This window comes from Ranitomeya imitator, chromosome 4, assembly GCF_032444005.1.
Source record: "Ranitomeya imitator isolate aRanImi1 chromosome 4, aRanImi1.pri, whole genome shotgun sequence".
Classification (NCBI taxonomy): domain Eukaryota; kingdom Metazoa; phylum Chordata; class Amphibia; order Anura; family Dendrobatidae; genus Ranitomeya; species Ranitomeya imitator.
In genome coordinates, this window is record NC_091285.1 from 137,739,577 (window position 1) to 137,752,481 (window position 12,905).

General features: G+C 40.4%; 1 protein-coding gene across 2 annotated transcripts in view; it reads left to right on the plus strand.

The window, feature by feature from the left end:
* NSD1 (nuclear receptor binding SET domain protein 1) overlaps positions 1 to 12,905 on the plus strand; it is a 149,875-nt gene that overhangs the window by 118,069 nt on the left and 18,901 nt on the right. For both annotated transcript variants that reach the window (XM_069763951.1, XM_069763952.1), the window contains exons 18-19: positions 1,875 to 2,144; positions 2,573 to 2,689. In XM_069763951.1, coding sequence (XP_069620052.1) covers positions 1,875 to 2,144; positions 2,573 to 2,689 — 387 coding nt within the window. The remainder of the gene's footprint in view (positions 1 to 1,874; positions 2,145 to 2,572; positions 2,690 to 12,905) is intronic.

Below are 12,905 nucleotides of genomic sequence, written 5' to 3' on the forward strand. Positions count from 1 at the left end.
AACTAATGTAAATAAAAATGGTATCTCTGAAAAGGTTATTTTGTCCTTTAAAAACCAAAAAAAAATTCTATAAAATAGTTGTGTAAAAGCACCAAAATGAACTGCTGGATTTTGTTCGCTCTGCCTCCCAAAAATTGGAATAGAAAATGATTTAAAAAAAAATGTAATTTGCCTAAAAAGGGTACCAATAAAAACATCAACTTGTCCCGCAAAAAAGTCATTTGACTGTCAGCCAAAATATGGAAATTTGCTAGTGTTGAAAATTTAAAATCTGGGGCTAAAACAAATTTTGCTAAAATTGAATTTTTTTTTTCTTCACTGCCCAATGGTATAAAATTTCAAACATTTGTAGTGTCAATATAATCACTGCACCCCTATATGAATTGAGGTGTAGTTTGTAAAATGGGGTCACTTATGGGGGATTCTGCTCAAACCAGTCTAGCAAAATCTGAGCTGCAAAATGGCGCTTCTTCCATTCTGAGTTTTGCACTGTGTCTCAAAAGTAGTTTTGACCACATATTGGTGTACTCAGGAGAAATTGCACAACAAATCTTGGGGTCCATTTCCCCTTTGTTCTCCTTGTGAAAAAAGTTAATGTTCATTTTTTCCTTCCACATTGCTTCTGTTCCTGTGAAGCACATGAAGGGTTAATAAACTTATCGAATGTGGTTTTGAGCACCATGGGGGGTGCAGTTTTAGGATGGTGTCTCTTTTGGCTACTTTTTGTCATATAGGCCCCTCAGTGAAATCAAATGTGATGTGGTCCCTTAAAGAGAATCTGTCACCCCAAAATTCGAGTATGAGCTGCGGCCACCGGCATCAGGGGCTTATCTACAGCATTCTGTAATTCTGTAGATAAGCCCCCGATGTATCCTGAAAGATAAAAAAAAAACAGGTTATATTATACTCACCCAGGGGCGGTCCCGGTTTGGGTCCAATGCGTGTCGTGGTCCGGCAACTCCCATCTTCACACGATTACGTCATCTTCTTGTCTTCCTGTCGCGGCGCAGGCGTACTTTATCTGCCCTATTGAGGGCAAAGTACTGCAGTGCGCAGGTGCCCGCCCTCTCTGACCTTTCCCTTCGCCTGCGCACTGCAGTACTTTGCTCTGCCCTCAACAGGGCAGATAAAGTACGCCTGCGCAGCAGCAGCGGCAGGAAGAAAAGGATGTTATCATATTAAGATGGGAGGACCCGGACCGTGACACCCATCGGACCCGAACCGGGACCGCCCCTGGGTGAGTATAATGTAACTTTGGTTTCTTATCTTTCAGGGTGCATCGGAGGGCTTATCTACAGAATTACAGAATGCTGTAGATAAGCCCCTGACGCCGGTGGCCGCAGCTCATATTCTAATTTTGGGGTGACAGATTCCCTTTAAAAAAAAAAAAAGGTTGTGTAGGTTTGGTTGTGAAAATGAGATCGCTGATCACATTTTAACCCTTATAACTTCAGCGCAATTTTTTAGCCATGTGGGAAGTGTTATTTATTAACTATTTTGTGTGACAAAACTCTGATTTAAGGGCTTAAAAATGTAAAAATTTAAAATAGCAAACATTTCACCAAATGTTCCATTCTTTCACAAATAAACACAAGTCATATTGAAGAAATTTTACCACGATCATGAAGTACAATATGTCAGTTTCAGAATCCGTGGGATCCATTAGACTTCCAGAGTTATTAGATAATCTGACATTGGCCAGAATTGTAAATTTTTGCCTGGTCAGGAAGGTGAAAACAGGCTCGGAGGTGAAAGGGTTAATATGGAAAATGTATGTATTGATATATTCATCAAGCATATAAAGCCTGCATTAATTCAACCCATTTCTGTGCTGTAATTTGTGTATGGCATAATTGTCGCACCTTTGTTGGCAGGTGAACAAACCCGTCGGGAAGGTTCAGATATTAACTGCTGATTTGTCAGAAGTTCCTCGCTGTAACTGCAAGGCCTCAGATGATAACCCTTGTGGTCAGGACTCTGAATGCATTAATCGTATGCTGCTGTATGAATGCCATCCTTCTGTGTGCCCAGCGGGTGAAAGCTGCCAGAATCAGGCTTTCTCTCTACGTGAATATCCAGAAGTGGAGACTTTCCGAACTCTAAGCCGAGGCTGGGGGCTACGTTGTAAGAGTGATATTAAAAAAGTGAGTTTCCCAAGTTTCCTTTCTCTGCATTAGTTATCACAGTTTGTTTGCAATCATTAAAGTAACCATCATTCCATTTTTTTTCCTTTATCAATAGTAAGTGTATATAAGAAACTTTTTCATATCTTATCAGACAAATCCAGTTCTATGGAGAATTTGTTTTCCTCTAGCTCCTTCCTCCTGTTCATCTTTCCCTCCCTATTAAGTTACAAAAGCACAAACTATCATCTCTTGCCTCTGTAATTGAAAAATGTAAATCCATCTCCACTGAAGAAATTTGAGACTGAATGATGAGCTTATTCTCTTGATTTTATTTTTTACATGTACTAGATTTTAGGAAATAAAAACATTGTTACGCTTTAAATGTATAAAAGTTGTTGTTTCTTCCTGCTCGTCATCTTTTCTTTTATATTCTGTACTCCTTGTAGGGTGAATTTGTTAATGAGTATGTGGGAGAATTGATTGATGAAGAAGAGTGTCGTGCACGTATTCGCTATGCACAGGAGCATGATATCGCAAACTTCTACATGCTTACTCTTGATAAGGTAATATGGATTTATCAGTTTTAAGAATGTCTATTCTATTGTGAGCCAGTGTACTGATATCTGGAATAAGATATTGAATGTTTAGGAAAATTCACATTTGTGTGTGGCTAGCATATGGTCTAATTAAGGCCTAAGAACTGTCCTGTAACAAGTTGAGCCAAATTGTAGTTATACCATAAGCCCTAACTACAAATGGAGCACATGTGTGTGGAGCAGGCTCAGGAGTTGGATCCACTCCACATTCAGCAGATGTCAACTGTTAAGCAGCTGGCATTTTCTCCTAGCTGCATCCATTTGCTGCTGCTTAGAAAAGCTTTCAGGACTTAAAAAAAAATGTTCTCAAGAACTAACAGGAATGTACACTGTTCAAAAGAATAAAGGGAACACTAAAATCCCACATCCTAGATATCACTGAATGATATATTCCAGTTGTAAAGCTTTATTGATTACATGGTGGAATGTGTTGAGAACGACTTCAACATCCCTATTGACACTTCCCTCTCAGCTACCACTAAACTTTTATCTCTCACTTCCTCCTTCGGCCTCACTCAATGGTCTTCTACAGCCACCCACAAAGATGGCCACACACTGGACCTCATCTTCACCCGCCTCTGCTCCCTATCTAACCTCTCTAACTCACCTCTTAATCTCTCTGACCACAACCGTCTCACATTCTCTTCCCTCTCCACTCCATGTCAACAATCCCCACCCCACAAACGTTCACACCCTCGCAGAAATCTTAAACATCTTGACCTACATTCATTCTCTGAATCCCTCCTCCCTCTCTCCACAGATATAAGTTCCTTACACAATGCGGATGACGCTGCCGCTCTATATAACACCACAATAGGTGCAGCTTTGGAATCTGCTGCTCCACTTACACATACCAAAGCTCGCAAAATCAACAGACAGCCCTGGCACAACAGCCTGACCAAAGAACGGAGGCGAGCTTCCAGGGCTGCTGAGCGCAGATGGAAAAGATCCCACTCCAACGAGCACTTCATCGCATTCAAACAGTCCCTCACTACTTTAAAGACTACACTCGCCACAGCTAAACAAACCTACTTCTCATCTCTCATATCCTCCCTGTCTCACAACCCTAAACAGTTATTCAACACATTCAATTCTCTCCTCTGTCCCCCAGCACCTCCTCCCTCCCCACTCATCTCAGCTGAAGACTTTGCCTCATTTTTCAAGCATAAGATTGATAACATCAGAGACCGTATTGGTCAACAACCCCCAGAGCCCTTCCTCCCGACTTCCCAGCCCTCCACCTCCAAAACCAACTTCTCCACCATTACAGAAGATCGACTCTCCACTCTACTCTCAAGATCGCATCTCACCACCTGTGCACTTGACCCAATCCCATCCCACTTCATCCCAAACCTCACCACAGTCTTCATACCAACCCTAACCCATCTCTTCAACCTATCACTAACAACTGGTGTTTTCCCCTCAAGCTTTAAACATGCCTCCATCACACCTGTCCTCAAAAAGCCCTCTGTATCTAGCTATCGCCCTATATCACTTCTCCCCTATTCCTCCAAGCTACTGGAACAACACGTCTACCTTGAACTGTCCTCCCATCTCTCTTCTTGCTCCCTATTTGACCGCTTACAATCTGGCTTCCGGTCACACCACTCCACTGAAACTGCCCTTACTAAGGTCACCAATGACCTCTTAACCGCCAAGAGCAAGCAACACTACTCTGTCCTCCTCCTCCTGGACCTGTCGGCTGCCTTTGACACAGTGGACCTTTCCCTGTTGCTGCGGACCCTCTCATCCCTTGGCATCACAGACTTGGCCCTATCCTGGATCTCATCATACCTAACAGACCGGACATTCAGCGTCTCCCACTCACACACCACCTCCTCACCTCGCCCCCTATCTGTCGGAGTCCCACAAGATTCAGTCCTAGGGCCCCTGCTCTTCTCCATTTACACCTTTGGCCTGGGACAGCTCATAGAATCTAATGGCTTTCAGTATCATCTCTATGATGATGACACACAGATCTACATCTCTGGACCAGATATCACCTCCCTACTAACCAGAATCCCTCAATGTCTGACCACTATTTCATCCTTCTTCTCCGCTAGATTTCTGAAACTTAACATGGACAAAACAGAATTCATCATCTTTCCCCCAACGAACCTATCCATTACAGTAAATGGCTGCCCGCTCTCCCCAGTCCCACAAGCTCGCTGCCTCGGGGTAATCCTTGACGCTGATCTCTCCTTCAAACCACATATCCAAGCCATTTCCACTTCCTGCCGACTTCAACTCAAAAATATTTTACGAATCCGTTCATTCCTCAACCAAGAATCTGCAAAAACCCTAGTCCATGCCCTCATCATTTCTCGCCTTGACTACTGCAACCTCCTGCTCTGTGGCCTCCCCTCGAACACTCTTGCACCCCTCCAATCTATTCTAAACTCTGGACAAAAGGCAGGGAGCCAGCACACCGAGGAAATACAGGAAGCACGGATCTCCGTCCTGACGTGACGTGAAGAATATCCAAAATACAAAAAGATGATCCAGCTTCCAAATAAAATATAAAAGTTTAATCCAACATATTAAAATAAGGAGAAAACTCCTGGGACGGCATCATACACATAGTAAGGCGAGCAATGCGTTTCGACCAAGCGGTCTTTATCACAGCTGATCTGCTAAATGACATATCCGGTATATATACAATATAGCACCAATCAAATGCTAGAAAAATGTCATGTGATACATAGGTTTAAAAAAAAAAAAAAAAATCACAAATGTACCCAATAAATTCAAAACAATAATGTGCAGAAGGATATATACAATAGATAATGAACAATAAACAATGCACGATGAATAAGAATAAAGACATAAAGAAAATGAAAAAATACAGAGGGAGGGACATTGCTAGTAATGAAACATTAGTTCATTTCGTTTGTTCAAACCACCTGGAAACCTTGTACCTAGATTAAAGATCCAGAACGCTTCTCTGGTAAGTAACGCTCTGTGAATATCCCCACCGCGCGGAAGTTTTTTAATTTTCTCAATACCTATTACTTTTAAAGAAGCTGTATTGCGGGAATGAAAATCAATAAAATGCCTCGCCACCGAGGAAATGGTGCGACTATTATTTGTAGTGCATTTGATGTCATTCAAGTGTTCCGATATGCGGTTTTTTAATTTCCGAGTAGTACACCCGATATATGATTTGTCACAAACCGTACAATCAATTTTGTAGACTACAAATCGTGTATTACAGTTTATAAATGTTTGAATTTTGTATTGATTTTTATTTCCTCCGGTACCAAAAAACTTAACGGTGGTAAGATGTCTGCACGTAGTGCAATTAGTTACATTACATTTGTAACAACCTATACAATGCAACCAAGTATTAGTTGAATGTTCAGAAGAAAAGTGATTAGGAGATATTATGTTGCCTAAGGTAGGCGCTTTTCTGGCTACTATATTGCATCCCTTAGACAGAATCTGAGCAAGAGTGGGATCTTCAAGTAAAATGGGCAAAGCTTTATTAATAATAGTTTTGATTTTATTAAACTGTGGACTAAATTGTAGACACACATATGGTTTATTGCCTATATTAGTTCTATTTATAATTTTCTTTTTTTTATTTTTATTATTATTGCTTGTTCCACTGTCTATCTCTGAGGGGATAAGACTTGATTGCTCTTTCTGATTTACTATATGTGCTGCTCTGTCTAGCATCCAATGCGGATATCCACGTTTTAAAAATTTGTTTCGTGATTGGATTAGATCTTTAAATAAATCATTATTATTGTTACAGTTTCGCTTCAATCTCGTGAATTCACCTACAGGAATTGCCTTAACTGTGTGCCTGGGATGACTACTTTTAGCGTGAAGTAAACCATTACCTGCCATTGGTTTTACAAAAGTTCGTGTGGAAATAAGTTCATTAGGGACACCTGTCAACTCCAGATCTAAAAAGGAAATCTTGGACACAGCCTGAACATATGTGAATTTTAAATTAAAATTGTTGTCGTTAATATAATTTACAAAGTCCTGTATGGCAGATACGTCGCCACGCCAAATAAACAGCGTATCATCAATGTATCTGCCATACCAATGAATACATGCAGAAAACTGATTGGAAACTGCAAAGAGGTGTGAATACTCCCAATAAGACATGACCAGATTTGCTAGGGAAGGTGAAAATTTAGCCCCCATGGCCACACCTGTGCATTGCAAAAAATATTCAGAATCAAAAGAAAAGAAATTATGCGTCAAAAGAAAATAAGTTACCTGTAAAATAAAATTAATCAGATCATTTGAATATGAACTATACTTGTTCAGATGGAATTGTAATGCTTGTATTGCAACATTGTGAGAGATACAAGCATATAAAGAAACGACATCGCAACTTAGCCAAGTATATTCCAATTTCCATTTCTTTTTTGTTATGATACCCAGTATATCTTTGGTATCCTTAATATATCCTGGGGTCCTGGATACCAATGGCTGTAGTAAAGAATCAAGCCACTGGCCAAGAAATTCATTTAGAGATCCTACGCTAGAGACTATGGGTCTCATAGGTGGAAAAGCAGCTTGTTTATGAATTTTAGGAAGCCCATATAAAATGGGCATCACTGGATGAGAAACTCGTAAAAAATCAGCCTGTTTAATGGTCAGAACCCCCAAAGATATTCCCTCTTCAATAATTTTGTCAATTTCAGATTTAAATGAGGGGGTAGGATCAGAAGTCAATTTTTTGTAAATATTAGTGTCCGCTAAAGATTTTAAAATTTCATTTTTGTAGTCAGAGGAATTCATGATGACAATTATGCCTCCTTTATCACTAGTTTTTATAACTATGTCATTCATATCTTTTATCTCCTGCATAGCTCGTTTCTGGTTTATAGATAAATTGTGTTTGACTGAAACCCTTTGATTCTGCAGGGTTTTAAGATCTTGTTCCACTATTTCTTGAAATTTATTCATACATTCAGCCCGAGACTGCAAAGGATAAAAAAAGGGATTCTTTGTTACCAAATCTAGAGATTGATTGACCAATTTATTGGATTCAGTATCCTGATCCTGTAAATCCTTCAGAATCAAAAGGGACATTTGTTCATGAAAATCCAAAGAATGAAAAACATTTGTTGTCCCATAATTTTCCTCAGACAAATATTCTTGTTGTTCAGCTGAAAAAAAATGTTTTTTAATTGTAAGATTCCGAATGAATTTGTTGATGTCCAAGATTGTTGCAAAAAGATTAAAGTCTTGATCCGGCGCAAAATTTAAACCAAAAGACAATACTTCCAATTGGTCTTGTGTAAAAGATCTAGATGATAAATTTGTAACATTATTATTCATCTCATTGCACCCTTCCTGCGGCGGGTCTGCACACCATATAGACTTTCTGTGCTTCCTCCCACCGCGCCTTTTGCGTTTTTTGGCTTATTCACATGTCTAATGGGACTGGTATCTGTGAGCTCATTGAGGGAGGCATCCGATGTGCTGCAGCCATTATCGTCAGAACCCCCCTCTCTTGAGCTAAAGCTTACAAAACGCTTGTTCTGTTTTTTGCGGCGATTGGAAAACCGCAGAATGGATCTGACTACAAAAATGAAATTTTAAAATCTTTAGCGGACACTAATATTTACAAAAAATTGACTTCTGATCCTACCCCCTCATTTAAATCTGAAATTGACAAAATTATTGAAGAGGGAATATCTTTGGGGGTTCTGACCATTAAACAGGCTGATTTTTTACGAGTTTCTCATCCAGTGATGCCCATTTTATATGGGCTTCCTAAAATTCATAAACAAGCTGCTTTTCCACCTATGAGACCCATAGTCTCTAGCGTAGGATCTCTAAATGAATTTCTTGGCCAGTGGCTTGATTCTTTACTACAGCCATTGGTATCCAGGACCCCAGGATATATTAAGGATACCAAAGATATACTGGGTATCATAACAAAAAAGAAATGGAAATTGGAATATACTTGGCTAAGTTGCGATGTCGTTTCTTTATATACTTGTATCCCTCACAATGTTGCAATACAAGCATTACAATTCCATCTGAACAAGTATAGTTCATATTCAAGTGATCTGATTAATTTAATTTTACAGGTAACTTATTTTCTTTTGACGCATAATTTCTTTTCTTTTGATTCTGAATATTTTTTGCAATGCACAGGTGTGGCCATGGGGGCTAAATTTTCACCTTCCCTAGCAAATCTGGTCATGTCTTATTGGGAGTATTCACACCTCTTTGCAGTTTCCAATCCGTTTTCTGCATGTATTCATTGGTATGGCAGATACATTGATGATACGCTGTTTATTTGGCGTGGCGACGTATCTGCCATACAGGACTTTGTAAATTATATTAACGACAACAATTTTAATTTAAAATTCACATATGTTCAGGCTGTGTCCAAGATTTCCTTTTTAGATCTGGAGTTGACAGGTGTCCCTAATGAACTTATTTCCACACGAACTTTTGTAAAACCAATGGCAGGTAATGGTTTACTTCACGCTAAAAGTAGTCATCCCAGGCACACAGTTAAGGCAATTCCTGTAGGTGAATTCACGAGATTGAAGCGAAACTGTAACAATAATAATGATTTATTTAAAGATCTAATCCAATCACGAAACAAATTTTTAAAACGTGGATATCCGCATTGGATGCTAGACAGAGCAGCACATATAGTAAATCAGAAAGAGCAATCAAGTCTTATCCCCTCAGAGATAGACAGTGGAACAAGCGATAATAATAAAAATAAAAAAAAGAAAATTATAAATAGAACTAATATAGGCAATAAACCATATGTGTGTCTACAATTTAGTCCACAGTTTAATAAAATCAAAACTATTATTAATAAAGCTTTGCCCATTTTACTTGAAGATCCCACTCTTGCTCAGATTCTGTCTAAGGGATGCAATATAGTAGCCAGAAAAGCGCCTACCTTAGGCAACATAATATCTCCTAATCACTTTTCTTCTGAACATTCAACTAATACTTGGTTGCATTGTATAGGTTGTTACAAATGTAATGTAACTAATTGCACTACGTGCAGACATCTTACCACCGTTAAGTTTTTTGGTACCGGAGGAAATAAAAATCAATACAAAATTCAAACATTTATAAACTGTAATACACGATTTGTAGTCTACAAAATTGATTGTACGGTTTGTGACAAATCATATATCGGGTGTACTACTCGGAAATTAAAAAACCGCATATCGGAACACTTGTATGACATCAAATGCACTACAAATAATAGTCGCACCATTTCCTCGGTGGCGAGGCATTTTATTGATTTTCATTCCCGCAATACAGCTTCTTTAAAAGTAATAGGTATTGAGAAAATTAAAAAACCTCCGCGCGGTGGGGATATTCACAGAGCGTTACTTACCAGAGAAGCGTTCTGGATCTTTAATCTAGGTACAAGGTTTCCAGGTGGTTTGAACAAACGAAATGAACTAATGTTTCATTACTAGCCATGTCCCTCCCTCTGTTTTCTTTTCATTTTCTTTATGTCTTTATTCTTATTCATCGTGCATTGTTTATTGTTCATTATCTATTGTATATATCCTTCTGCACATTATTGTTTTGAATTTATTGGGTACATTTGTGATTTTTTTTTTTTTTTTTTTTAAACCTATGTATCACATGACATTTTTCTAGCATTTGATTGGTGCTATATTGTATATATACCGGATATGTCATTTAGCAGATCAGCTGTAATAAAGACCGCTTGGTTGAAACGCGTCGCTCGCCTTACTATGTGTATGATGCCGTCCCAGGAGTTTTCTCCTTATTTTAATATGTTGGATTAAACTTTAATATTTTATTTGGAAGCTGGATCATCTTTTCCTTTTTTGGCTATTCTAAACTCTGCTGCCCGACTAATCCACCTGTCCCCCCGCTATTCCCCAGCTTCTCCCCTCTGTCAATCCCTTCACTGGCTCCCCATTGCCCAGAGACTCCAGTACAAAACCCTAACCATGATATGCAAAGCCATCCACAACCTGTCTCCATACATCTGTGACCTCGTCTCCCGATACTTTCCTGCACGCAACCTCCGATCCTCACAAGATCTCCTTCTCTATTCCCCTCTTATCTCCTCTTCCCACAATCGCATACAAGATTTCTCTCGCGCATCACCCCTACTCTGGAACTCTCTACCACAACATATCAGACTCTCACCTACCATTGAAACCTTCAAAAAGAGCCTGAAGACCCACCTCTTCCGACAAGCCTATAACCTGCAGTAACCACCGATTGACCAAACTGCTGCATGACCAGCTCTACCCTCGCCTACTGTATTCTCACCCATCCCTTGTAGATTGTGAGCCTTCGCGGGCAGGGTCCTCTCTCCTCCTGTACCAGTTATGACTTGTATTGTTTAAGATTATTGTACTTGTTTTTATTATGTATCCCCCTCCTTACATGTAAAGCGCCATGGAATAAATGGCGCTATGACAATAAATAATAACTAATATCTCACGGAGGTCTTGAGTTGAAATGATGCTCAAAATCAAAGTGGAAAATGTTACAGGCTGATCCAACTTCAGCGGAAATGCCTCAACACAAGGAAATGATGCTCAGTAGTGTGTGTGGCCTCCACATGCCTGTATGACCTCCCTACAACGCCTGGGCATGCTCCTGATGAGGGAGTGGATGGTCTCCTGAGGGATCTCCTCCCAGACCTGGACTAAACTCCTGGACAGTCTGGTGCAACGTGACGTTGGTGGATGGTGTGAAACATGATGTCCCAGATGTGTTCAGTCTGATTCAGGTCTGGGGAATGGGCAGGCCAGTCCATAGCTTCAATGCCTTCATCTTGCAGGAACTGCTGACACACTCCAGCCACATGAGGTCTAGCCTTGTCCTGCATTAGGAGTAACCCAGGGCCAACCGCACCAGCATATGGTCTCACAAGGGGTCTGAGGATCTCATCTCGGTACCTAATGGCAGTCAGGCTACCTCTTGCGAGCACATGGAGGGCTGCTCGGCCCTCCAAAGAAATGCCACCCCACACCATTACTGACCCACTGCCAAACCGGTCATTCTGAAGGATGTTGCAGGCAGCAGATCGCTCTCCACGGCGTCTCCAGATTCTGTCACGTCTGTCACATGTGATCAGTGTGAACCTGCTTTCATCTGTGAAGAGCACAGAGCGCCAGTGGCGCATTTGCCCATCCTGGTGTTCTGTGGCAAATGCCAAGCGTTCTGCATGGTGTTGGGCTGTGAGCACAACCCCCATCTGTGGACGTCGGGCACTCAGACCATCCTCATGGTGTTGGTTTCTAACCGTTTGTGCCGACACATGCAAATTTGTGGCCTGCTCGAGGTCATTTTGCAGGGCTCTGGCAGTGCTCCTCCTGTTCCTCCTTGCACAAAGGCTGAGGTAGCGGTCCTGCTGCTGGGTTGTTGCCCTCCTACAGCCCCCTCCACGTCTCCTGGTGTATGGGCCTGTCTCCTGGTAGTGCCTCCAGCCTCTGGACACTACGCTGACAGACAAGGCAAACCTTCTTGCCACAGCTCGCATTGATGTGCCATCCTGGATGAGCTGCACTACCTGAACCACTTGTGTGGTTGAAGAGTCCGTCTCTTGCTACCACGAGTGTGAAAGCACAAACTACATTCAAAAGTGACCAAAACATCAGCCAGAAAACATTGGTACCACTGCAGAACCACTCCTTTGTGTGTGTTGATAATTGCCAATAATTTCCAACTGTTTATTCCATTTGCACAACAGCATGTGAAATTGATTGTCAAACAGTGTTGCTTCCTAAGTGGACAGTTTGATTTCACAGAAGTTTGATTTACTTGTTATATTGTTTGTGTTCCCTTTATTTTTTTGAGCAGTGTGCACAGTGTGCAGAATTATTAGGCAAGTTGTATTTTAGAGAATTATTTTTATTATTTATCAACAACGATGTTCTCAATCAACCCAAAAGACTCCTAAATATCAAAGCTTAATATTTTTGGAAGTTGGAGTGGTTTTTTTTTTTTAAAGATTTGGCTATCTTAGGAGGATATCTGTTTGTGGAGGTAACTATTACTGTGCAGAATTATTAGGCAACTTAATAAAAACCAAATATATTCCCATCTCATTTGTTTATTTTCACCAGGTAAACCAATATCACTGCACAAAATTTAGAAATAAACATTTCTGACATGCAAAAACAAAACCTAAAAAAATTAGTGACCAATATAGCCATCTTTCTTTATGATGACACTC